This window comes from Panthera uncia (genome assembly GCF_023721935.1).
Source record: "Panthera uncia isolate 11264 chromosome B3 unlocalized genomic scaffold, Puncia_PCG_1.0 HiC_scaffold_1, whole genome shotgun sequence".
NCBI classification, from domain to species: Eukaryota; Metazoa; Chordata; class Mammalia; order Carnivora; family Felidae; genus Panthera; species Panthera uncia.
The window spans coordinates 136010112-136034019 of record NW_026057582.1 but is presented as its reverse complement, the minus strand read 5'-3'; the positions used below and the strand labels follow the sequence as shown (position 1 = coordinate 136034019).

The 23908-nt window shown below is 55.5% G+C and overlaps 1 protein-coding gene across 1 annotated transcript in view; it reads left to right on the top strand.

Annotated features, from left to right (window-relative positions):
- Window positions 1–4047: 4047 nt before the first annotated feature.
- The window catches only part of NTRK3 (neurotrophic receptor tyrosine kinase 3), a 281699-nt gene continuing 261838 nt past the window's right edge, over window positions 4048–23908 (top strand). The window contains exon 1 of the mRNA XM_049614067.1: window positions 4048–4342. Coding sequence (XP_049470024.1) covers window positions 4095–4342 — 248 coding nt within the window. The 5' untranslated portion in view covers window positions 4048–4094. The remainder of the gene's footprint in view (window positions 4343–23908) is intronic.

Genomic DNA, 23908 nt, shown 5'->3' with positions numbered 1-23908 from the left:
GCTTGATGGGGGGCTACATCCAAATCAGGGGTTCCCACCTTATCCAAACCCTTACTACCAGAAGGCAGCTGCTCCACTGTAAAGGGTTTCTAAAACTTTCCAAAACATTTCTTTTCATTTTATATAGAGAGAGCACGAGCAAGCGTGAGCGGGGGAGAGGTACAGAGAGGGAAAGAGAGAGAATCTTAAGCAGGCTTCATGCTCAGCACAGAGCCCCACATGGGGCTCGATCCCACAACCCTGGGATCATGATCTGAGCTGAAATCAAGAGTCATTTGCTCAACTGGCTGGGCCATCCAGGCGCCCCATCTAAAGCTTTACTTTCTGTTAAAAAAAACTTTGCCTCCTCTTGCCTCTGATGGGTCAGCTGGGGCTATAGTGCTAAGTTTCCTCATTTCTAAGACTGCAGCTGGCAGGAAGAGGTGGAAAGGTTTATCCCGATTGGCAGGATGCTGAGCTGGGTCCTGATCTCTCTGGGACCCAGTGATGGCTGCAGACTTAGAATCACTATGTGTCAGGCATTATTCCTTGTCAACCAGGACGTTTTTACCAAGGAGACACCCCAAATGCTCTGGATCCCTGTTGACGAAGAGGAGGGTGTCTACAATGGACGCTTTCTCCTGCTTTTTCAACTAAATCTGGTGTATCTCAGGGGTTAAGAAGTGTTGAAGCAAGAGTGTATTACATCCCTGGGTGAAGTGAGCACCTTCTTGTACTTATGGTGAAACTTCCTAAGTTTGTACTTAACAAGGTCCCTGCACCTAATATACTCGTTTTTTTTTTTTTTTCACCCTAATTGAATAATATTCAGGTCCACGTAGAACCAGAGGATATTCAAGCTGGAAGGTATTTTGGGAGTCATCTTGGTACTTTTCAAACTGCAACGTGCTTCTCAATCTCCTGGGGAGCTGGTTAAATGGATATTCTGGTTTAGTAGGTCTGGGGTGGGGGCCTTAGATGTCTCATTTGAAGAACTTCCAGGAGATGCGGACGCTGCTGGCCAGAGGGCTACGCTTTGGATAGCGAGGTCCAACCTAGTCATTCTACAGACAGGAAAGCTGAGGCCCAGAGGCTTAGGTGATTTGCCAGTGGTCAGAACTGGAACTCTGTTCTCTCCATTCCTAGTCTATCTGCTTTAAGAAGGGCCTCCTTCCTTTTAAGCTGCCACTTCCTGCTCAGGCCCAGGGCTCTAGCATAAACAGAACATCCCATCTTACTCCCATTTTACTGTTAGGATGAAAGGCTTCTTGTTTCATCAGGGCCCCTAGCTTCACAGCCTGCATTTTTATTATCTCCAAAGGGGTTTTAAAAGTTTTTTTTTTTTTTTATTTGTTCTGACTTACGGGCACCTCCCCTTCTCTGCTGGAGATGGTAAGAATCGGTTCTCTCTCTCCCCCCAAAAAGTGTGCCGGGCATTGTTTAGGTACAACCATTTCAGTTTCAGCCTGGAAAAGTACTGTTGGGCGCAATCCCTTTGTCGTTCCCTGCTTTTTGGACTCTCCCCTGGGGTGGTCTGAGGAAGGTTCTCTGTGTATCTCTGCTGCCACCTGCTACCTCCTGAGGCCAAACTTTGACTCTGCCTCAGTTTCCCAGGCTTTCAGGTATTCTCAGGCCTCTTCCAGAATGGGACTTTCAGGGCAGGGTGGTTCCCAGCGGACAGAGGGTATCAGGGGGTTGGCCTAGGACCAGTAGGAACTGGTTTGTCAGACTAAGGAGGTCTCCACTCTCTGTCCCCTCCTGCTGGTGGGAGGGCAAAATGCCAGTCTGGGGACAAGGCCATAATGGCAACAAGGGGGTAAAAGTCTCACCAAGGCTGAGGGATCGCAGAATATAAGGGGAAGTCGGGAAAACTGCCTTTTATAGACATGTTCCTTTCTTTCCTTTTTTTTTTTTTTTTTTTTTTTTTTTTTTTTTTTTTTTTTCCTTCCCAAGTTTACTCACAGCGACAGTGCCACTCGCAGGCGCCTGGTCTGTCTGTGGTTGCGCCTGGGGTGGGCGGGTGGCACCCGCATACCCCCTTCCCCCATCTTGCCTGCAAGTTGCCTGACCTGCATCGGAATCCATAGGGGGGTGGGGGAGAAGCCTTTCAGATGCTGGATGCAGTTGAATTCAGCGTATTCGCCTCGTCGCCTGCCCTCATCCAAGATCGGGGAGGAGAGCCCAGCTTTCTTCTGCGTGTGAATGCTGTAGTGTGTTTGCCTGCTCGGACTTCCCTAACCCTTTCTTTTCCTTTCCCACAGCGAATGCTCTGGTTTTCTCAGCAAACAGCTCACATTTGGCATTTTGACGTTTTATTAAAAAAAGAAAAAGAAAAAGCCCTACCCAGGCAAAAAAGCGGGGACCCTTCTCTTCTCCGATGAGATCCGAGCTCGCGTCAAAGGCTGCACCTGCTTTGCGCCCCTACCAGGAAGGGGTGCTTGTGTGGGAGGGAAGAAGGGAGGTTCTGCGCCCCCGAATCCGGAGAAAGCAGCCCGCCCGCCCCCTCACCGGGCAGCCAGAGCAGCGCACCCGAGAGCCGAGCCCAAGAAGCCGGCCTCTGACGGTGCTGGTCTGCTTGCCAAAAAATGCCCCTTGCATCTCAATTTCCCCGGCCGTTTCTCTCCCACGCACGACTCGCCCGGGGCCACCTCGGCTCCCTAGCGCAGTCCTTGGGGCGCTGGTTCCATCCCTCCCCTCCCAACGCCGAACGCAAAGCCCACCGCCAAGAAGGCGCAGAGGGTGCGGGGTGGGGGCACCAGCCCCTCCCGTGCCCCTCAGTCCCCTCCCAGCCGAGCCCAGCTCCCAGACTCTCGATCACGGAAATAAGTGTCATTTAGACGGAGAACCGCGCGTCCGCGGCCCCCCGTCCCTGGCTCTGGGTGCTTCTCTGCGGTTCCAGTGCGCTCCCGAACCCCCCCTCCCCCGTCGCCGTTTTCGGGCCTGTGCCCCCCACCCAGACTCGGGAGCACTCCCCGGTCACCTCGGCCGCGTCCATTTCACTTCCTCTCGCGGTCCGGATTGCAGCAAAACACCGGGCAGCGCGAGGGCCAAAAAGTGGAAAGGAGAGCGCCTTTCGGCGTCGCGCAAGCCAGCTCGCTAACTCCCCCTCCCCAGCCCAGACCCTCTCAATCCCAACTGCAACTTTTTCCCTTCCGTCTTGGTTTCCCCTTGGCCGCGGCGAGCGGGCGCCCGGCCGCGAGGCGTGGAACGGGCAGGCGGCCGCGCGGCTGCGGGTGGCGGTGCGGGCGAGAGCCGCGAGCCGCGAGCCGGAGAGTGGGTGGGTGGGTGGGGAGGGAGGAGGGGAGAGGACGGGCGGGGAGAGAGTGGGGTGTGGGGAAGGGGAGGGGGAGAGGAGGGAGGGGGGAGATTCCGCTCTCCTGCCGCTCCCAGCCGGGGCGGGGGGGGAGGAGGCCGCGAGGAGGGAGGGGAGGAGGGAGGGGAAGAGAGGGAGGGAGCCGAGGAAGACGCTCCGATAACCCGTGCGTTTCGTAAGGCTCTGAGCACTTGTACATTTCTGCAGGCGCGCGACGAGCCATTCGCGGCGGCTGCTGCAGCTCCGACTGCATCCTCCTCCTCCTCCTCCTTCCCCCGGGCTCCGGGTGTGTGTCTGCGTGAGTGTATGTGTGTGTGTGTGTGTTTTGCAGGTGTGTCCGTTTTAATTCTGCCCAGTAGGTGGGACTTGGTGACTTTAGCACCATATTTTTCCTTTTCTTTTTTTTCCCTTCTTTTTCTTTTTTGCCTCCCCACCGTCTGTTGCAACCCTGCAAAGTCTCGGAGTCGGAGAGCGCGGCTCGCTTCCCGAGCCCCCGGACCCGGCGAGCCGGCGAGCGCCGAGCCGGCCACCATGCCAGGCAGACCGCGCCACTAGGCGCTCCCCGCGGCTCCCACCCGGCGGCGGCGGCGGCGGCGGCGGCGGCGGCGGCGGCGGCCGCGATGGTTTCAGACGCTGAAGGATTTTGCATCTGATCGCACGGCGTTTCAAAGGCAGAGGCCCCCCCTCCCCCTTCCCCCCCTCCCTCGCCGTCTTTGTTTCCTTCCCCCCCAGCTCTCCCCACTCCCCCCACCCCACCCCCCTCTCCTCTCCTCCTCCTCTTTTTTAGAAGCCGCGATCGGAGATGGATGTCTCTCTTTGCCCAGCCAAGTGTAGTTTCTGGCGGATTTTCTTGCTGGGAAGCGTCTGGCTGGACTATGTGGGCTCCGTGCTGGCTTGCCCTGCAAATTGTGTCTGCAGCAAGACTGAGATCAATTGCCGGCGGCCGGACGATGGGAACCTCTTCCCCCTCCTGGAAGGGCAGGATTCAGGGAACAGCAATGGGAACGCCAGCATCAACATCACAGACATCTCAAGGAATATCACTTCCATGTAAGTCGGGCGGCAGCTTCCCCAGCCCGCCTCCCCTCTCGCTCCGCGTCTCCCCCACGCCAGCCCGCCCGCCCGCCCTCGGCCGGGAGCCGGCCCTCCGCCCGCCCGCCCCAGCTCGCTGCTGCCCGCCGTCCGCCGGGCGCGCGTCAGGCTCGCCGTGGCTCGGGAGATGCTTTCGGGCGGCGGAGTCCAGGTGATCCGGCCCCGGCCCGCGTGAGCCGGGGCTTGCGTGTGTGCCTCTCCTCGGAGGGGACCCCAGCCGGCCGAGGGCTTGCGGGGGCCCAGCTCCCGCCCCCGCCCCCACCCGCTGTGGCTCGTCGAGTTCTTTGCCCCCCACTGAATAGCAACAGTTTGGCCACGCTCGAGTGGAATAAAGTAGACGAGGTTCGATTCCCGGCAGAGCCGGCGGCAGTGACAGCGGCGGCGCTTAGCCGGTAGGGAAGGTGACAGGGACTGTTCGCGATCCAGCCGAGATGTTTAACTATTTCCTTTTGGAAACCGCAAAGCACGCTGACAAGTAAACAAGTTGGGAGCTGGCTGCTCGCGGGGAGACTTTGGACATGTCGTGGCCGTCATGGACGCCTACCTCTTCCCTTTCCCTCTCGCCCGCCCTCTCCAACCCCATTTTGGGCATTTCCGAGACACCCCCCCCCCCCCCTCCCCTCTCCGCCCTCCCCCCCCCCCCCCCCCCGCCTTTCCCACCCTCATCTGCATCTGGGCGCCTACAGATCCCGTCCTTGTGAGCTTTGATGACTGCTCCGGTAATTCCGAGTCAGGATGGAGAACGGAGCAGAGGGGACTGGCGTGTCTTGGGGATGGGGGTTATATGATCTTGCAGATGCGTTTTTTGGGGAAAATCCAACTCGGATCGGCGTTTTGTTTGGTTCTGCCCCATCTGAGTGAGATATGGTGGCCCGTATTTCCCACCCGTCCCCCTCCCCCCAACCTTGGGTAGGGGTCGGGGATAGAACTGTGAGCCCCGGGAAAGAAGAGCTCAGGGTCCGGGGAAGCTGGCCATCTTTTCTTCCACTGACCTCAGGGCCAGGTGACCCCCCCCCCCATTTTGACATCCAGAGATGGGTGTGGACGCACTGGGGTTGCCCAGGGCATAGCTCTCTTATCCCCCTCCCGAGGTCCACACCCCTTGGGGTCCCTCAAAGTGAGTAGGAAGCCAAGAGGGATTCACACTGAAGTCTTGGCTGGGGTCTCAGGAAGACGTTTGGGGTGGACTCAAGACCTGCTAAGTCTGCCATTGGTGCTGCTCTCCCAGGCGGCAACCCTCCCTTTGCCTCAGAGATGGGGCGGCCAGGCCGGGAGGAATTGCAGTCCTGCTCTCCCAAGAAAGCCCGCCAGCCCTTTTGGTTTCATGGAGAGTGTGCTCGTGTTCTTGCCACTAACAGTTTGAGGAAATGTATGGCCCAGGAGATGTCTCTGACTCCTGGCCCAGGAGACCAGCTTGACCCACATCTTCGCTCTGCCGCTCACGTCCTCACTACCTTCAGCGGGTGGGCCTGGGATAATAAGACAAACAGCCAAGGTGGGAGGGGTTGGAGGGGGGCAGGGGCTAAACAGGATGGACCCAACTCTGCGTCTCCTGCCCTGCAGGCCACAGCATTCCAGCATCCGGGAGGATGCCTGGAGGAGGGTCTGGAGCGGGATCGTCAGGGAAACTCCAGCTGGGAAGTGCACCATCGGGCTGTGGGGGCTGGGGTGGGGAGAGCATAGCAGTGGGTCCAGGGGCTCAGGAGTGGGATCTAGGGATTTCCAGGGGGGATTAGTGGGCCAAGGGTTGGAGAGAAGGGGGCCTGGTGTGGGTCTCTGGGAGCTGGGGAGCCTTATTCAGCTTGTTCTGTGCTTCCAGGATATGTGTATCTGTAGGAAGCCAGAGGGAGGCAGGGATGGCCACAATCACGTAGGCTCTCTGTAGCCAGGCAGAGGTTTTCAGCGCTCCTCTGAAAGCGATGCTTGGGGAAGCAGTTTGATCGAGGAGAGTTGGCTTCTGTTTCCAGGCAGTGGTTCCGAGACAGAGGTGCTGGAAAGGTGGGTGATGGGTGGGGATGGGGCAGTCTCTTGTCCCCTTGGGTGTTGGAGGACTCCAGTGGGACATACAGGAGGACGGTGAGCAGGGAGTGTATTGGGAGACTGTGTGTGTGTCCCCATCCTTGCTTTGGGACTCTGCAGATGGGACTCCTCTCTTTAAATCCACCCCAACACCTAAGAGCCAGGGAACCGGATTCCCACAGGAACTGTGTGGAGTGGCAGGTGGGAGAGAGGCAGGTCAGAGGTCATGGGTCTGATGACCCTTCCTCACCCCATCTTTTCCCCAGTGCCCTGTTACATCTATGGCTGGTATTGACTGAACTCGGGGAAGGGCCTCGTCTTCTAGCCCAGAGGCAGAGATCAGTGGAGGGAGGCAGGGGGAATCGTGCTCAGCCTGGGAAGCAGATGTCACCGTGTCCTGTTTTACCCGAGGGAATGGAAGCTCAGGGTGGTAGAGTAATGTTTGGGGGCACGTAGCCCCAGTGGAGAGCCAGGCTTGGATCTCTGTCCGTCCAACACCAAAGCCGAGGCCCCAGTTCTGCCCGGAAGCCTGTGGAAGCAGGCTGGGAGGAGGGCCTTAAGGGCAGACAGAAGCTCTCACTGCAGGGCAGGAGGCCCGACTTCAGCATGACCTGGCAAGGGGACTTGAGTTGAAGCCGGGGCTTGGCTGGAGGAAAGCGTGATCTTCCGATTTCTGGCGCTATCAGAGATGCAGAGTTGAGGGGTCCTGCAGTCTTCTACTAGCCTGAAGCTCTTGCTGGTGGATGCTTAGGGGTGCAGCTTGGGCAGACTCTGGGGGATGAAGAAGAGGCTGGGGTGTAGCCAGATTTCGACATCAGGCCTAGCTACGGGAACTGGGGGGGCTGGCTTCCACAGATGTTGTGGGACCGTAGAGTTCTAAGGTCCTTTCCTCAGTGCTTAACTGACGATATGTAAATTTTAAGACAGATGAGAGGTGCCTAGTGGTCTTTCTCTCAGGGTCGTGTGTGGCTTGGCTGTTGTGTACCCATCGGAGGCTGGCTGAGGGTGCCTCTGATGGAGCAGGGGGCTGTCCCGTTGGTATCAGGAGGGAAGCGCCATAAGGCATCAGGGCAGAAGTGTGGGTCTCCCCTCCGCTCCTCCCCAAGGGCCCTCTCCCTTGGCCTCTTTCTGTTTAGGAGGCCAGTCCCTCTGGAGCCCAAGGCACACAGTAACCTTACCTAGAAGGGTCCACGCACTGCCCTGCTGCGCTCTGGCCCCACCAGGCTCTGACGTCACAAAGGCAGAGGGCGGTGGCTGGGAGGTGGGCCCACTGTCTAGGTCAAGCCTGCCTGGGGTTGGATCTGAATGGTGTCTTCTTTGACTGTCTGAAGATCAAAGGGGAGGAGATGGCTCACAGGGCCCAGAGTTCCTGGGACTGGCTACCCCGCCTTGGGAATACCATGAGCTCTTTCTTAGCTGGGACTCTGAGCCACCAACTGGGTCTCTGCAGGAGCCACCCTAGGATGGCTGGTGTTTGCAGCTCTCAGGTCCTTCTGTGTCCCTGGTCTTCCCTGCAGGCCCTTGCCTGGCTGGGTGAAGGATCTTTTGGGCTTTGGCTGCTGTATTGACTCCTTGATACTTAGCCTTTCTAAGGATCAAGGGAAGAGCCAGCCTTGACAATTACCCTTGAGAGCTGGGATGCAGGCAGGGGTGTGAGCCAGGCCCCAAGGGCGTCATGGAGCTCAGCCAGGCTCTTGGGAGTTAGGCTAGGCCTGAGAGAGGTGGGCTCAATCCGGAGGCCTTTGTGGTGAGATTTGGAAGGGGGAGTGGTGGCAGCTCTGGGGAGTGGGGCACTTCTGGGATGAAAACTGGGGACCCTGGACTCCAGAGGTCCTGGGATTTTGCTTGGAGACAGAGTCTTCAGCCCCCACAAGCCCAAGTGAGTCTTTCCTGGCACAGTCTGGGGCTCAGGGTATCATCTCTACAGCTCCAGGGGGACCTGAGCATGTGGTGGTTTTGGGTACCACCGGCCCAACCTGACCCTAGCGTTGAGAGCCTTTGGGGACTGGTCCCTGGAGGGCTGAGCCTGGGGCCTAGGAGGCAGCTCAGGGTCCTGCCTAGCTGGAGTGGCGCTTGAGGCTGTGAAGAAGGGAGGGGCCTGATGTCTGCTCCCCTGGGATGCTGTCTGTCCTTGCCCCGCCTGTCCCTGTCTGCTGCCTTCTCTTCCTCTCTGAGTGTAATGGGGGAGCCCTCGCCCTAGCTGACTCTTAAGTGGGAGTGTGGGTGGGCCGTGACCTTCTCTCGGGATGACCTTTGCCAGTATTGTGGCATCTCTCCTGCCACTGGACTCCGTCCCTTGGTTTATACTGGGATCACAGGCATGGTCTCTGGCCTCCCTTCGGGGCCTCCAGGTGGCCAGAGGGAAGGTAGACTTAGAGAAAGGGGTGAGTCACCATGAGTCCTACCACTGGTCGTGCCCCTAACCCACTGTGAGCATTAGGAGGTGCTATAGCCTTTCTGAGCCTATAAATTCAGCTCTGAATTGAGGCCATGGGGCGGTGCCCCTTCCATCTTGGACATCTGCCATGCTAGCCCAAGGAACACCCCTACAAGGCTCTGTGAGGCCACTTCTAAGGGCACCGTCTTTGGGGTTGGTGGCTGACCTTTGTGATGCACCCCAGAAGAGGGCAGGGCTGATCGCTCTCTGGCCATTGGCCGTTTTCCCCTTCCTTCTTCCTTCCCTTCCTACTTCTAGAGAACTCTGGCTCACCCAGAAAGAGCCACACGGTTTGGACTCAACTGCCCAGACCAAATGCCACACTTAGCAATGTACCGGGGCCTGCAGCCTCTGAGAGCCCAGACACCCGGCTTCATGGCTGTCTGTTCTCTACTCTGCGCTCAAGGCAAGAAGGAGACCTCCCTCTGCAAAGCTTCCAGTCATTGCCCCAGCAGAGACCTCCTCTGGATGTGAGAGGAACATGCTAGAACTTCCAAGTTATTCTTGTCTAAAACAAGGAATGTTCAATATTTAGCATATGGACTAAAGATACACAAGCATATGATTTAATAAATAGGAGCTTTCTGGGGTCACAAGATAAAATTTTTATTGCTAAAGCATGTGTAATCAAAAAACCTTGGTGTGTCCATAATCTAAAAGGCTTAGAAGAGCCTGGGTTTGGGAGGGAGGTGGGTAGACGGTAGGATAGGTGACCCTGAAGCCCAGACTCTCCCTCTTGGCTCTGTTCCAGGGGAGGGGTGGGTTGATTGGCAGGGGGAGCAGGGAAAATGAGAGGAGGGGTCAGGCTGGGTGGCAGAGGAGAATCTCAGCCCTGGACCACTGGAGGGCCAGGCTGGGTCTCAAAAGACTATCTCCTGGTACCCATCAGGTCCTGCCTTTTGTTTCTGTCTAGCAAATTATTTACCTCCTGAACACCTCAGCATTTCTCTTATGCTTTCTAGTTTACAGTGGTTGGGTTTATTTTGGCCACAGCTACTTGAAGCGCATAAGCAGGGATCATAAGCAGTCCCATTTTACCGATCAACAAAATAAAGAAAAGGGTTGAGTTGCATGTTTCCCAAAAGGAAAGCTGTAGAAGTCTCGTGACTCCTTCTGTGGTGCTCCAGTCATGACTTCTTCTCTCTGAGTTCCATGGACTCTTCTCTCTGGCGGTGGTCCTTTGGCTAGACATCCTGTGGCTCCATTTTCATCCAGAAAGTTCTTTCTCCCACGGGGGGCAGCATTCTGGAAACAGTCCATCTGTGAGGGATTGGAGGACAGCTGAGAGTCCTGGAAGATGGGTCTAGGTGTGGCCTGAGTGGAGGCTGCATTTGCCCCCCCCCCCCCCCCGCCCCCCACCAGATCTGGTGGTGGCTGTCAGCCACTCAAGTTGTCTGTTATCCCATGAGCCTCACTCGCCTTCACTTTGGGAAACACATACTCCTGGAGACCAGGCATGTGTGCTGCTCCTGTTTGATGGGTTGGATCACCAAGGATGAGGACTTCACTGAAGTCATAACAGAAGCTCAGTGCCCACTGGAGCCCTGGGAATCCCCATGAGGATCCTTAATCTTGTGCAGGGCTCACCAGAACTCATGGCGGGAAGGAACGGCTGCAGGCGTCCCCTCCCTCATGTTTCTGCCCAAGGGGACCGCGAGAGGCCCAGACAGAGCCAACTACTTGCCTGTGGCCCTGGGTTACTAGAGGGTCCCTCTCTCAGGTGCTGGGGCAGGCGTCACCCTCTTCTGCTCTGTCAAAGCCAGAGCTTTGCCCATGACTGTGTCTCCCTCTGGGGCGATGTTTCCAAATCCGGGGTCCCCAGAGGCAGCAGCTAGGCGAGGCTGGCAGCCACACGGCTCCTCGTAGCCTGCGGCCCTCGCCAATTACATATTCACTCAGTGAGGCTTTCTGCTCTGCTCTGTTTAGTGCAGGGCTGGAGAGCCCATCCTTTCTCTCCAGCCTCACTTCTGTCCCCCAGCCCTCCTTCCATCTGCCTTGTCCCACCAACAGTGTGCCTGGTCTGGGTGGTAGGAGATTTGGGATTCCTTCCTCAGAATCAGCAAGCATGGAGAGGAACACGGTGGCTGGGTTTCCCCAGCTGATCCTCGGGGCCTGGCCTCTCCCTAGGTTTGGACAAGCCCCTTACCTCTTCTGGGCCTCTGTTGCCTTATCTGTAAGTTGAGCATAGCGGTAACTACTTCTTAGCAGTGCTCTGAGGGGCAGTGCCCTGTATCACGCCCAGCAAAGAGAAAGTCATCAATATATAACAACAGTTAACTGGTACCGAGTGCTTCCTGTGTTGTAGACCTTGTTTCAAGCACTTTGGAAGCAATAGTTCATTACGATCTCACATGAACCCTAGGAGAGAGGTACTGTTAGTTAATATTAATCCCATTTTACAGGTGCAGTATGAGCCTAGATATCGAATTTGACTTGCTTAATTTTGCACAGAGTGGGCTGACATTTAACGTCAAGCTGTAGTGTCTGGACTCTTGGGCTAGTATACGTTGGTAGACACACACATTTGTATAGTCATTCGTGAATACACGACCATCGTACTCCGTTAAGAATTAAAAAGAGGGTCGACATGAAGGCCTAGAAGGGTTGTTTATTTTGTAACATTCCGGGTCTGTGGATGCCAACTGCCCTGGTGGTGTGGTCAGAGGGGAAGGCGAATGAGATGATGGGGATGGGGATCGCCTGGCAGCACTGGCTGATAGGGTCACAGACAGGCAGTCTCAAGTCGGGGAGGCCTGGGGGCTTGCCTCCATGACCCGCTCTCAGCAGCACCTTCCCCCAGGGCGGTGTCTCAGCCAAGCCCTCTTCCCAGGCCTCCTTGACCACCCTGTGGTGTCTTGGCCTTAGGTCAGGTCAGCTCCCCCAGGAGACCGGGTGCCGGCTGAGTCCGGCGGGGATTCAGGAAGGCGACGGCTGGGTCCCCGCCAGCTCCGCTCTGGGCTGAGGTGTGGTCAGCAGGATCGTGTCCCTGACTGCCCGTCGCCTGAGAGAGCTCGGGTGAGAGAGTGGAGGGCAAGGGGGCTTCTCACAGGTAGAGCTTCGGGGTTTCAAGACTGCTGATGGACGCGGAGCAGAAGGGGGATGTCTACAGTGCCGAGCAGCTAGAGCTGGGAGCTCGTGTGGAGAGCGTCTTCCCTGATTTCATGGCTCTTCTCTTGCTGCCTCCTCAGACCAGCCGGCTTTCCTCTCCTCCACCCTTCCTGTCGCCTGCGCTGTGCCCCATTGCTTCACGGAAGCTCCGTCTGCCTCTCCACAGGGATGAGCTGGACGCAGGGAGGATGGCTACAGCTGTCCCCGTGGAGACGGCGGGAGTCCTGCTGAGACCGCAGGGCCTGCCTTTGTGGAAACACCCTGTTTTGCTGCTGCTTGGCTGGAGGGCTTACCGCATCACAGAACCTCCCTGGCCTTGGTTTTTCTTTCTGGGAGTTGGGGTACTCCTGCCTGTCTCCCTCATGGGGTCATGGTCAGATCGATGTGGTAACGTGCTTCATGGGCTGTCTAAACAGTGGGGTGCCATGTGGATTGTTTCTATTTCTAGATGTCTGGGGGTATTTTTGAGTTAGGAAGAAGATCAAGACTTTGAACCATAAATCACCTGATCTGGAAAGGGGTTTGGAAATAACTGGGGTCCAACCCAGTTTTACCAAGGAGGAACGTGGGGCTCAAGGGAGGTGGATGGGCTTGGCTCAGTCACCTAGTGAGTCCTGGCGTGGGGCCCTGCCTCCCCAGCTGGTGTGGCTTTCCTTCCCCACCCTCTGCTAGCGGCTGCTGTGGGGCTGAGGGATTTGGGCTCTTCCAGAGGAAGGGAAAGGAGCCCCTAGTCTCTTGCAAAGAGAGAAAATGAAGGGAGCAATCTTAGACTCGCTGTCCTAACCTTGCTGCCTCCCACGGTAAACTAGGCTGTGTGTGCGCATCTGGGGTGTCTTTGCGCAGGCACAAGCGCATGTCTTCTGTTCGCTGTGCACATCACGTCTGAGGTCTTCGTAAACAAGCTCTAAAGCCTTTGGCTTCCTTCTTGCCAAGTTCAGCTACGTGTAGACCCTGGTGGCCACCAGAGGGCAGTGCTGCGCATGAGACGGTAGGAGGCTGGTGAAGGCCAGCACCAGCCTGAGCTGGGGATGTGGCTCTAGCCTGGTGAGATGTGCGCTGGCTGGCAGACCTGGCTTTCAGACCCTTTCTTGAGCCAGGGATGAGCAGGGAGGTCGCCTGTCCCTGAGGCGGGGCTTCTCTCTGCAGAGCTGGTCCTGCCTTCACCGTAACTGCAGCCCAGCCACGGGAGTCTCCTGGGCCTGAGCTCCCCGGGACGTGGCTGGGAGAGTGCCCTGGGTGGATGGAAGTCACTGCTCTTCCCCTCTGGTCTGTCTCTGCAGCAGCAGCAGGAGGGATCGGCACGTTTGCACAGGGGTAATGGAGATGAATGAACGGGACGTAGTTCCTGCCCACGAAGATCAGTCTTGATGTGGACACAGAGAAGTTTAGAGGTGGTTACGCTGTGGGGTTAGTGTCCCAGAAGAATTGAGCTTTATGAACTCCCCCAGGCTGTTTGATATACTGACCCAAGTGTGGGGGCATCGCTCACTGCTCCCTGCCCCCTTCCCCTCATGCCAAGCTTGGGGGTCACTTAGACACCAGGTGACTGCTCAGTAAATACCAGGTCCTGATGATTACCAGGTGCGAGACCTTGGTGCTGTCTTTTAGTCTTTCTGGGCTCTGTTTCTCCCTCAGAGATCCCCACGTAAGTTGACGGGCCCTGCCTGGACAAGCTGGTTTGGACCGTTTCCTTTCTGTGAGTACTTGGCTATTTTCTGTCTGTTCTGGGCAGTCTCATATTGAGCAGGCGCTATCTGGCCCCATTTGCTAGTTGGTCCACACGTGAGCCCTGTCCCACTACTGTGGTTGTCGGCTTTGGAGATGAGGTCTTCTGCTTTCGTGGTGGGTGTTCAGCTCACAGAGCCGCGTCTTGCGATGCTGTCCTGAGACCCATCCCGGGGCTGCAGATGGGACCCTCTCTGTTGCGGTCAGTCTTTCCCCACCTCCTCGTTTCTGACACTTTCTTGAGGCTGGTACCTTGAAGAGCAGGGGTGAAGCTGACGTTCATGGCCCTCCTGCTAGATTGGAGGTTGTCTGTGTATGCAACCCTGCTTATGTATGGCTTGAGATCACAACTCTGCCTCTTACCAGCTCTGTGACCTTGGACTGGCTACTTTTTCGATCCTCAGTTTCCTCACCTGAAAAACGGAGATAATGCTAATAATGCAATGATGCTATTGTAAGATTTCACGAGAGAGTGTGTATGCACGTGCGCAGTTCCTCTCATTTTCTTCCTCTTCTCATTACCACACTCCGGAACTTCATCCCCACGGGCACAGATACTTCCTATGGCTCTCATCTGTTCTTTCTGCTTCCAGTCTTTTCTCCTTCTAGCTCAGCACGCTCACCCTGACGGATTAAGCTTCTAATCCAAGGCCTTCTGTTAGAATAATTCTGGCGCCCGAGATTTTCAATGGCCCTTTTGTCTGGGAGGCAGCTCGGTGTGGTAAGGAGAATAGTGGCTTCTTTGGCCACGCGGCCTTCAGTTTAAATCCTGGCTCTGCCCCTGTGTCAGTTTACCCACGTTGTTTAACTTCCCTGAGCCTCAGTTTCCTTCTCTGAAAGATCAGGCTAACTGTGTCCATCTTTGTAGAGTAGTTGTCGGGATTAGACGAGATTACCGTAGGTGCCTGGCGCGTGACGGGTGCCCAGAGGCCAAACTGGCATGTAGTACGATGGGAGTCTCACAGAGGTGATAGGCAGTGACATTTCCGGGTCCTTGAAGCATGGGGCTAGAGGGAGTTACGTGGGTGGAGGTAGCACCTGGGCCAAGCTGAGGAAGGCAACAGAAGGACCAGGATGGAGTATATCTGGAAAAGGTGACAAAGTGACTAAGGCACATGTCTTTCAAAAGAGCAGGGAGATAGCTGGTTCCCACTGATAGACTCAGTTGGGGGACCAGGGGGCAGAGTGTCCCAGGCGCTCTGGATGTGGGGAATTTCTATGCAGACTAATTCAGGAGCACCCAGCCTCTTGCAGATGGGGTCCCATGGAGTTTTACTGCTGTTCTTGCCCGGGGTAGCTCCCCATTCGCTAGATGATCCCCTTCGGGGCTACTGTAATTGACTAAGCCTGTCAGCTACAGATGGGGCTGTGGGACCAGTCCTGGGAGAAAGAACTTAGGAATCTAGTGGGAAGGGGGTGAATCCTGAATCCTCCAGTCCACCCTCAAGGGCCTCCCATTCACATTCACTCCAGTTCCACGTTGAGCCACAAGAGGGCACTAGACCATGATGTCTGCAGGGAAGGAGGCGCTGGTTTGCCTGCCCTGTTGAGATTGTGCCTTTGATCAAAGCTGGTTTTCTCACAGGTTCCAGCATCACTGAGGGTCATGGTAAAGCCATTTGATTTAACTAGGGCCCGTAGCTCCATAGCTTAGAGTCTGATATCTCAAGGGAGGCTAACTTGGATAGTGGAAAGGTCATAGAATTTGGCTTCAAACTCAGGTTCCAACACTCGCCCTCCCCCTTGCTTGTTTTTTGTTTTTTGTTTTTTGTTTTTCACTTTGAGTAAGTTGCTTAACTTCTCTGGATCTCATTTTCTTCATCTGCAAAGTAAGGTGCTTTGGGAGGTGTTGCTGTTGTGAGGATTAAATTATATGATGTGTGGAAAATGTCCGGAACATGGTGTTCACTCCATGGTTGGCCGTCTGTCTCTTTCTGGAAGAAAGATGAAGTTAGGATACAGGGCCAGAGTTATTTGCGGGATCACGTTGGCCTGTTGGGGTCCTTTATACTCACCAAGGAGGGCTCTATGGTTCCAAGTCACTGGGGGGCAGCAGTGACACCCAGAGGCTGGAGTGGAGTACAGCAGTGTGTTCGGCTGGGCTGGGGTGGCAGTGGTGGGCACTGTTGGGGCAGGCGACATTGAAACTGCATCGTGGGTGATTGGCTTCAGGGGGTCTTCGAGTGCTAGTGGCCACAGATGATTTTCTCAGGTCACGAGTGTGATGGTGGCCATTGGAAATCTTTGTGGCCTGGGCCGATGCTATGAGGTTACGTACCGTGGAGCACACGCGTCCAGCTGAGTGACCTTATCACAGCCAGCCGATCCTGGCATCAACCACCCGGACCCTTCTGGTGTTTTCGGGATTGCTACTCTTTGGGAGATGCTTTAATTCCAACCACTGTATCTGGTTAGCCCTAGCCACCGGCCACAAGACTCAGGATCTTGGAGGCTCAGTGTGTTTACCTGGAAAATGGCAAGGGGAGAGGTTGCTGGGCTAGTTGAATGGGAGGATTTTGTAGCTTGGATCTTTGGATATGAGTATCAGGAATTGTTTCAGGCCGTGTGCGTTTGCGTGTGTGTCAGGAGTGTGTGGGATCACGTGGGAAAGGGGGGGTTAGTGGCAACCGCTAAGCTTCAGGCTTTACTGGGAGAAGGGAGGGGCCTTTCCCCAGCAGAGGTGAGGCTGGAATCGGGGTGTGACTGGCTCCTTACCTTCGGTGGCCTCTTCCTTATGCACCTGAGATTCAGCAGGGAACCTTGGCAGACGTGCCAGGCTCAGAAAGTTATTTAATATCAGCTTTGCTCCAGATTGTGTTTCTGACTCCTTGCCACCTCTTAAGTGGCAGTCATTTTAACAAATGTGGCGGTAAGACACCAAGTGGGAAATAACATGAGAAAGTGAGGAGGGGGCCAGGGGCGTGGAGGAGGGGTGTAGTTTCATTCCCTTGGCAGAAACCTCGTCTTTGAGGCAGTTGTAGGGAGAGAATAATGGAAGAGGAGGTGGGGCTCCTCAACGCCCCTGGCAGTGAAGGGAAGGGCCTGACTTCCCAGCGTGCGGCCCCGTGGCTGCAGATTTCTCTCCTCTGTGGGAAGGTCCTGTGCCCTATGGGGTGGCTGGCTCCTGTCCCTGGGGAGATGTGCAGGGAGGGCCTGTATCTGTTTTTCAAAGGCCTGTCTTCCAAGTGCATAAGAGACCGCTGATGGGGGCTGGTGTTGGGGCACGTTGAGTCCACTGTGGGTGCTGAACTGCACGTGCACCCGGGCTGTGGGGTGCCCAGCACCTGCCTCACTGCCTGCCGAGGCCCATCCCAGCATCTGGGCTACTGGGGAAGGGTGGGCAGGGGCACCAGCAGGGCCAGCCTGGCCCTTCCTCCTGTAGGACCCGGAGACGAGGGAGTCCCCTCTCTGTCTTACTAGTTCCAGCCTCCAGCCGTGCACGGTGCTAAGCCCTGGGACACTACACAGAGAGGATAAAGGGCCATGCCTTCTTGGAGCTTACAGGCTTTTTTTTTTTTTTTTTAATTTTTTAAATGTTTATTTGTTTTTGAGAAAAAGAGACAGTGCGAGTGGGAGAGGGGGAGAGAGAGAGGGACACAGAATCACAGCAGGCTCCAGGCTCCGAGCTGTCAGCACAGAACCTGACACAGGACTCCAGCTCAGGGACCATGAGGTCATGACCTGAGCTGAAGTCAAATGCTTAACCGACCGAGCCACCCAGGCACCGCTATAGGTTTTTTGTTTTTTTGTTTTTTTTAAGGTTTATTTATTTACTGTGAGAAAGAGAGCGAGAGTGTGAGCATGAGTAGGGGAGAGGCAGAGAGAGAGGGAGAGAGAGAATCCAAAACAGGCTCCATGCTGTCAGCGCAGAGCCTGATGCAGGGCTTGGAACTCATGAACTGTGAGACTAGGACCTGAGCCACCACCTCCTGAGCCACCCAGGTGCCCCCGCTCTTGGAGTTCAGAGTCGAGTTGGGTGCTGAGCCTTAGTGAAAGGAGTGACAGCTGAAAAGGCTGTCTCAGGAGAAGCAGGGGCAGGATTTTAGAAAATGCACGTGATGTGAAGTTTAAAGAAAAACGTACACGCGTGAAAACGTGGCTTCCCCGAGGTGGGCAGGGTGCAGTGTTTCTAATTGGAGATTTACAGATTCTGGATTCCCTTGTTCTCAGGCCCATCTAATGTCAGAGGAAGCAGGGGAGTTAACTTGTCAGGGTTGTGGGCCCTGGTCGTGAGGTCGACATTGGCCTTGCTGTTGTCCACAAGGGGCTCCGTGGTATTTTTGGGGAAGCCATGTACGGAAGGCAAGAGGGGGGCTGCATTTCTGCTGCTGTCACTTTCTGACCTTGGGAGACCAAGATTGGAGCAAGGTCACCGCTATTAGGAAGGTGACCCCCAGCAAACGAGGGGAGAGGGGCAGGGAGGCAGGAAGGAAGAGTGCCACGGGCCTTGTGTCCACCCGCAGGCTGCAGGGTGCTCTCCCCAGACGCTCGTTCATCTCCCCAGTTCTGCATTTGTTCAGCGTGTTTATGTGAGAGCCTGTGAGGGGCCAGCCCCTTTTGTGAGAGCTCCCTGGACCTTGCTCGTGGGAATCTACCTCCAGGCTGCAGGGAAGCTGGGCCAGGTGTGCTGAGGGTGCAGCCAGATTCCCTCTGACCCCCTCACAGGCCAGGTTCCTGGGAGAAAGTCCCATCAGAAGGTGATCTGGGTGGAGGAGAGCCACGGGTGGGATGAATGCCCAGTTGGTACACAGAGATTGGCTTCTGTGCTGGTATAGGGTCAGCCGCCTGCTTCCTCCTCTGGGCACCCAGCAGACACTGTGCCCAGGCCGTTCTGGGCCTGACCCCCCCCCCCTTCCCCTTGGGGAACACGACACTCCCCCTCCTCTCTGCTCAGAGCGGTGCCTGGGGCCCCCAGGGAGCAGCTGTGTGACCTTCTCCCTTCCTGACTCTTGTTCTGGCTTCATTGTCCGGAGTAATTTCCTGTCTCCATGCAAATGACTGGTACTCTTTCCTGCCTCCCCACCCCACCTGCCCTAGTCCCGGCATGCAAGCTGCCTCCCCACCCAGCCGATGTGCTGGCCTGCCTGCCTTCTTTCCGTCAGTCACTCACTCAGGGCTGCTGTTGTCTGGACTCTGGTCTGGTGTGTGCAGGCCTTGGTGTTCCCTTTTCTGGTGTCTGTCCTTACCTGCCCCAGGTGGGTCAGTGGATGGAAGAGGGTGGCATGGCTAGGGTCTCAGTCCAGCTGAGACTCTTGGGTTCCAGCCACATGCCCTTTATGGCATCAGGCTCCTTCGTGTTTTTGTTTCTCTACTGTGCTGTGAGCATCAGCAGCTGGGGATTGGGTTGCATTTGGCTGTGTTCCCAGTAGCCAGGATCTAGTAGGTGCTCAGTAAAGACCTGATGAGCAGGATGGGGGTGCTTCTGGCAGAATGTCTCCCAGATCTAGAACAGATCCCAGCTCGGTGACCTTGCACACACGCCTCCACCCAGAGCACCGGGCACCTCCTTCTCCTTGCTCTTCGAACCTCTGTGGGCCTGGGGCTTTGCCCTCAGCAGAGCAGACTTCTAGAATGCAAACCCTTGCAGTGACTGTGTTCCAGCGGCTGTTGTGAGGACTGGCTTATTTTAATCCTCCGTCATTCTCAGCACAGCCCAACGAGGCAGGTACTATTATCAGCCTCATTTTATGAAAGCACAGGGAAACTGCAGCACGGGGAGGCTATTGAACTTGTTCTCGGTCGGCCATTTGGCTAGTAAGTGGCAGGGCTGGGGTTTGAACTGGGCATGTTCGGTCCCAGGGCCCCCCTCGTGCCCCTGGTGTTATCGGTGCTTCTCTCTTTCTTGCCAGCCCTTATTTCCTTTAGTCTTGGCCCCCCCCCCCCCCCCCCGAGTCCCTGCAGCTCCCAGGTGCCCCTTGGCATACAAGACATAACACCGTGCTCATCTCCGATGTGTGAAGGGGCCTCTGGGACCTGGTGGAGTTTGAGATTCCTGAATTTTGTGGGCGCAGGTGTTTTCAGCCACATCCCAGAGAATGTCTTCTGAGTGAGGACACCGGGGCAGAAGACAGGGACTTCCTGGGTCCTATCAGTGCCACCAGCTTACTGGGTGAGTCCAGGCAAGGCACTGGCCATCTCTGGGCCTCCGTTTTCTTATACTTAAAACCAGGAGTCCCGCCCAGGTGATCTTGGAGGGCCTTTCAGGCTCTGACCTCTGACACTCTGAGTGGCGTGGCTGGGGACTGGGTAGAAGGTTGGAGAGGGCCGAGGCTGCATAGGGGTGGTCCTATGTGTGTGGAAGGCTTGTGGGAAAGGACCCTGGGGGTTCTCACACCTGTGCGTGCATCCCTGGCCCCAGGAGGGCTTGCGGAAGCACAGACAGCTGGGCTCCACCCCAGAATTTCTGATTCCCATTTGTGGTGGGACCTGAGGACTTCCTTTCTAGTGAGTCTCCAGGTGATGTGGGTGCTGCTGGCCCTGGGACCACACTTTGAAAATGACAGCTGTGTTGATGGCTTTCGGGGCGCACTCCCTGGAGATCAGAGCCGGGATAGTATTCTGCATACGTTTTGTATGAATTTTCCCAGGCCATGAAAAGTTTGAATACCTCCGTTCTACAAGCACACTAACCCACTCCCGAGCATATTTTGGTGGGGCCCACCCAGGTGCCGGCTTCTCTCTCCACTCCCCTTTCTTCTCTCTGCACCCCAACTGTGGTGCCTGGCTCTATTCCGACCCTGGCCCCCACTCTCCCCTTTTCCCACCGGGCTGGACTTGCCAGAATGTGCTCTGGTCCACGTGAGCCAGTATGTAGTTGGGAAATAAAAGCACAGTTAACGTTTTTCATAGTACTTTTCAAGACTCACAGTTGATTTTTAAGAACTATCTGGAAGGCAGGGAAATGATTCTGTAATTGCAGCTCAGGAACCTTAGTTGGGTCCTAATTGCTCCCAGGGTCAAGTTCGGACTTCTCTGTTCACGTCTAGGCTGCAGCATCTCTCTGGCCTCCTGCCTCCCGTTATCCCCGCCCCCCCCATGCCTTCCCAAAACATCCCCATGCATTTCCAACTCTCAGTCTTTCGGTCAGGCTGTTTCCTCTGCTCACCTGAGCCCTTCTTGTCCCTCAGGTCCCACCTTTGAGATGTTCTTTGTTGTCCATCCAGACCTGTGTTTATTGATTGTTCTGGCTTCCCAGTCTCTGGAGCACACAGTCCTCGCGGCTGTTGCTCCTAGAGGACTTTCTCCTGGTCGGGCAGTTTCTATGGCATTTCAGCCATATGCATGGTGGCTGTTCTCATTTCCCAGATGAGGAAGTCGAGGCCAGACCTTGCAAGAGCTTGCCCTAAGGCCACGCATAAATGGCACAGCTGTGTTTCAAACCCAGGCTCACTCCGGATCCCACCTTCTCCCATTTATCGAGCAGAGTAGCGTGTGAGGGAGTGAGATGATTGGCACGAGCTCCCATGTCCTCAGGAGGGGAGGAGATCAGGGGACCTGGGGTATGTTGATGTGCTACAATGGCACGTAGCTGTTACAGTGAAAATCTTGATGTCTGTGCAGTAACGTGGCTACGTTTTGAAAATCTAATGCTGATGGAAACCCAAAAACAGAAAACAAGCTGCAGAATGCTATGCCACAAGTGTAATTAAAAAAAAAAAAAGAAAGAAAACACGACGACCAAAGTAACGTGTTGGATACAGACAATACAGTAAGAAGATAAAATTGTGGCTGGGTACAAACCGAATTCATGACAACCTTGGTTCTAGGGAGAGAGGAAAAGGAACCGCAGGGCTATTAACTTTATCTGTGATGTTTTCCCTCTCTCTCTGTGTTTTGAGATTAGCATGTGACAAAATGATAATTAGGGAATTAATTAATGATTATTCATTTCAGGTGATGGGTAAATGGTGTTCAACGTGTGATCCTTTCTGTTTTCTCTTAAAATGCAAGTTTAGAATAACCTTAAGCCATGAAAGATGATCATCCTTAAGCAGATTTATAATTTATCTATTTCTTAAATTAAAAAAAATTTTCTTTAATGTTTGTTTATTTTGAGAGAGACAGAAAGCGCACAAACAGGGGAGGGGCAGAGAGGGAGGGAGACACAGAATCTGAAGCAGGCTCCAGGCTCCCATGTCCCTCCCCAGCCAGTCTCCGCCCTCACGTCCCCAGAGGCAGTCTCAGCATTCTGATTTTTTCCCTAATAGATTGCTTTTGCCTGATTTACAGCTTCATGTAAACGGGAATCGTATAATACACACTCAGCAACATGTTTTGGGAGGGTCCCCCTGCACATGGGGAGGGTTCCCAGAGGAAGAGACCGGGTTCATGCATCTTGTTGCAGGTAACAGAATCTGTTTCTTTTTATTGCTGGGCACTATTCCGTCTTATGGAATCCTTGAGTTTGTTTATTGAGTCTCCTTGTTGTAGGAACCCTGGCTTTTCCCAGTTGTGGACCATTACGGGTAAATCCACAGTGAACGTTCTTGCACAGCCTTTTTGTGGACACGTGCTTTGATTTCTCTCGGGTCTGGACCTAGGAGTGGAATTTCTGGATGGTGTGATATATTTATGTTTCACTTTATGAAACACTGCCAGGTCTTTTTCCAAAGTGGTTGTACCAAGTTTACACAATAGGACTGCTTTTGATGAATCTGGGTTAGGAGAGACACAGGGTGCTGTCCTGTCTTTGTCTTTCAGATGAGGACATTGAGGGGCAGAGGGTGGCGAATGTGTGTGATGTGACGGGGGTGGGGGGCTGCCCCCGGAGGGGAGGCAGGCAGGGCTTACCTGGAGATACCAGTGCCAGCCCTCACCGGAGGCGTGAGGGAGAGGAGGTGCTTCCTGAAGCTTAGAATGTGGAATTTTCCACCACGTGTGTGTGTGTGTGTGTGTGTGTGTGTGTGTGTGTGCGCGTGCGCGCGCGTCTGAGGTGGGAATGGGGGAGAAGGGTGTGGGGGAGAGATAGCTAAGAGGCCGGGGCAGGGTAGAGGGAATGGAGTGGGGTGTGCAGGGGCCGGGGTGAGGGTGGAGAGGTCGGCGTGGGAAGGGATTTAGATTTTCATCTGAGGACACGGGAGACCCTGGAATGTTTTTCCTCTCAAACAGGAGATGATCCAGTTTACATCTGAAGCGATGGGCGCAGTAAATGTGTTCCGGGAAGCACACGGGCTTGTGGGCCTCTGTGGTTGGGGCACGTGGGGAGGGTTCCCAGAGGAAGAGACCGCTAAGAGGGAGCAGGCACCAGCCTCCTAGGAGGGACCAACGCCCCGGGGGGGGGGGGGCTGTTCTAGGTGGAGCGACTCTGGGAGAGGGACATCTGGAACCCTTAAGGAGCCGACGGGAGTTCCCTGTGCCTGGAGAAGTAGGGAGGGCCCAAGCCATGCCAGCCCGAGGAGATGGGCTTCCGGAAGGGACGGCTGTGAGCTCCTTGAGGTGTGTGTGTGTGGGGGGGGGGGCTGGGTATCCGTTCTTTCTGGTGCCCAGCATCTGCCTGGCTGAGTACGCCTGGACCAAAGTGCGTGTGCGTGAATGAACGGAGGAGGAGAGGGCACGCTGGGGATGTGGAGGCGGGGGGGACGGTTTGAAGGTCAGGGAAGACCAGAGGCAGCCGTGGGTCCCGAGAGGAGCAGATTTGGTTGGAGTGGGGTCGAGTCCATCACCCCCTTGGCCAGAAGTCCAGCCGGGCTGCCTGGCCCGATGGCCTGCGAAGGGGCAGTCCACAGAGACGGCCTGGCCTCACCTTAAAGGCCCTGAGGTGCACGGTGGCAGCGTGGAGCTCCGACTGAGGAGTGCCACTTGCTAAAATATATTTGTTTATTCAGAGATTTAATTAACATGTTTAAATATTAAAGAGTAAACAACGTGTGTCTAGTGGGATTCAACATTTACCAACAGGAGTTCTGACTTATTTAATTATTTGTGCTTTCCTGGCCCTAAGAGCCACGTTTCCGGCTTTGTTCTGGGGAGGCCCCGGTGCTCCCCTGGAGGAGGCAGGGAAGTGGGCCAAGGAGAAGGGGAAGTCAGGAGGGAGGAGTGGAGTGTGGGGAGGGATGGTGGGGGGGAAGGGGGAGGGGGAGGAAGGAGAGGGGTTGGGAGAAAGGGAAGAGGGAGGAGGGAAGGGGAAGAGGGGGAAGAAGAGGGGAGGAGAGGGGGAAGGGAAGGAAGGGGGAGGGGAGGAGGTAGGAGCGATGGGGAAGGGGTGGGGATGGGGGGTTGGGGGGTGGGGTGGGGAG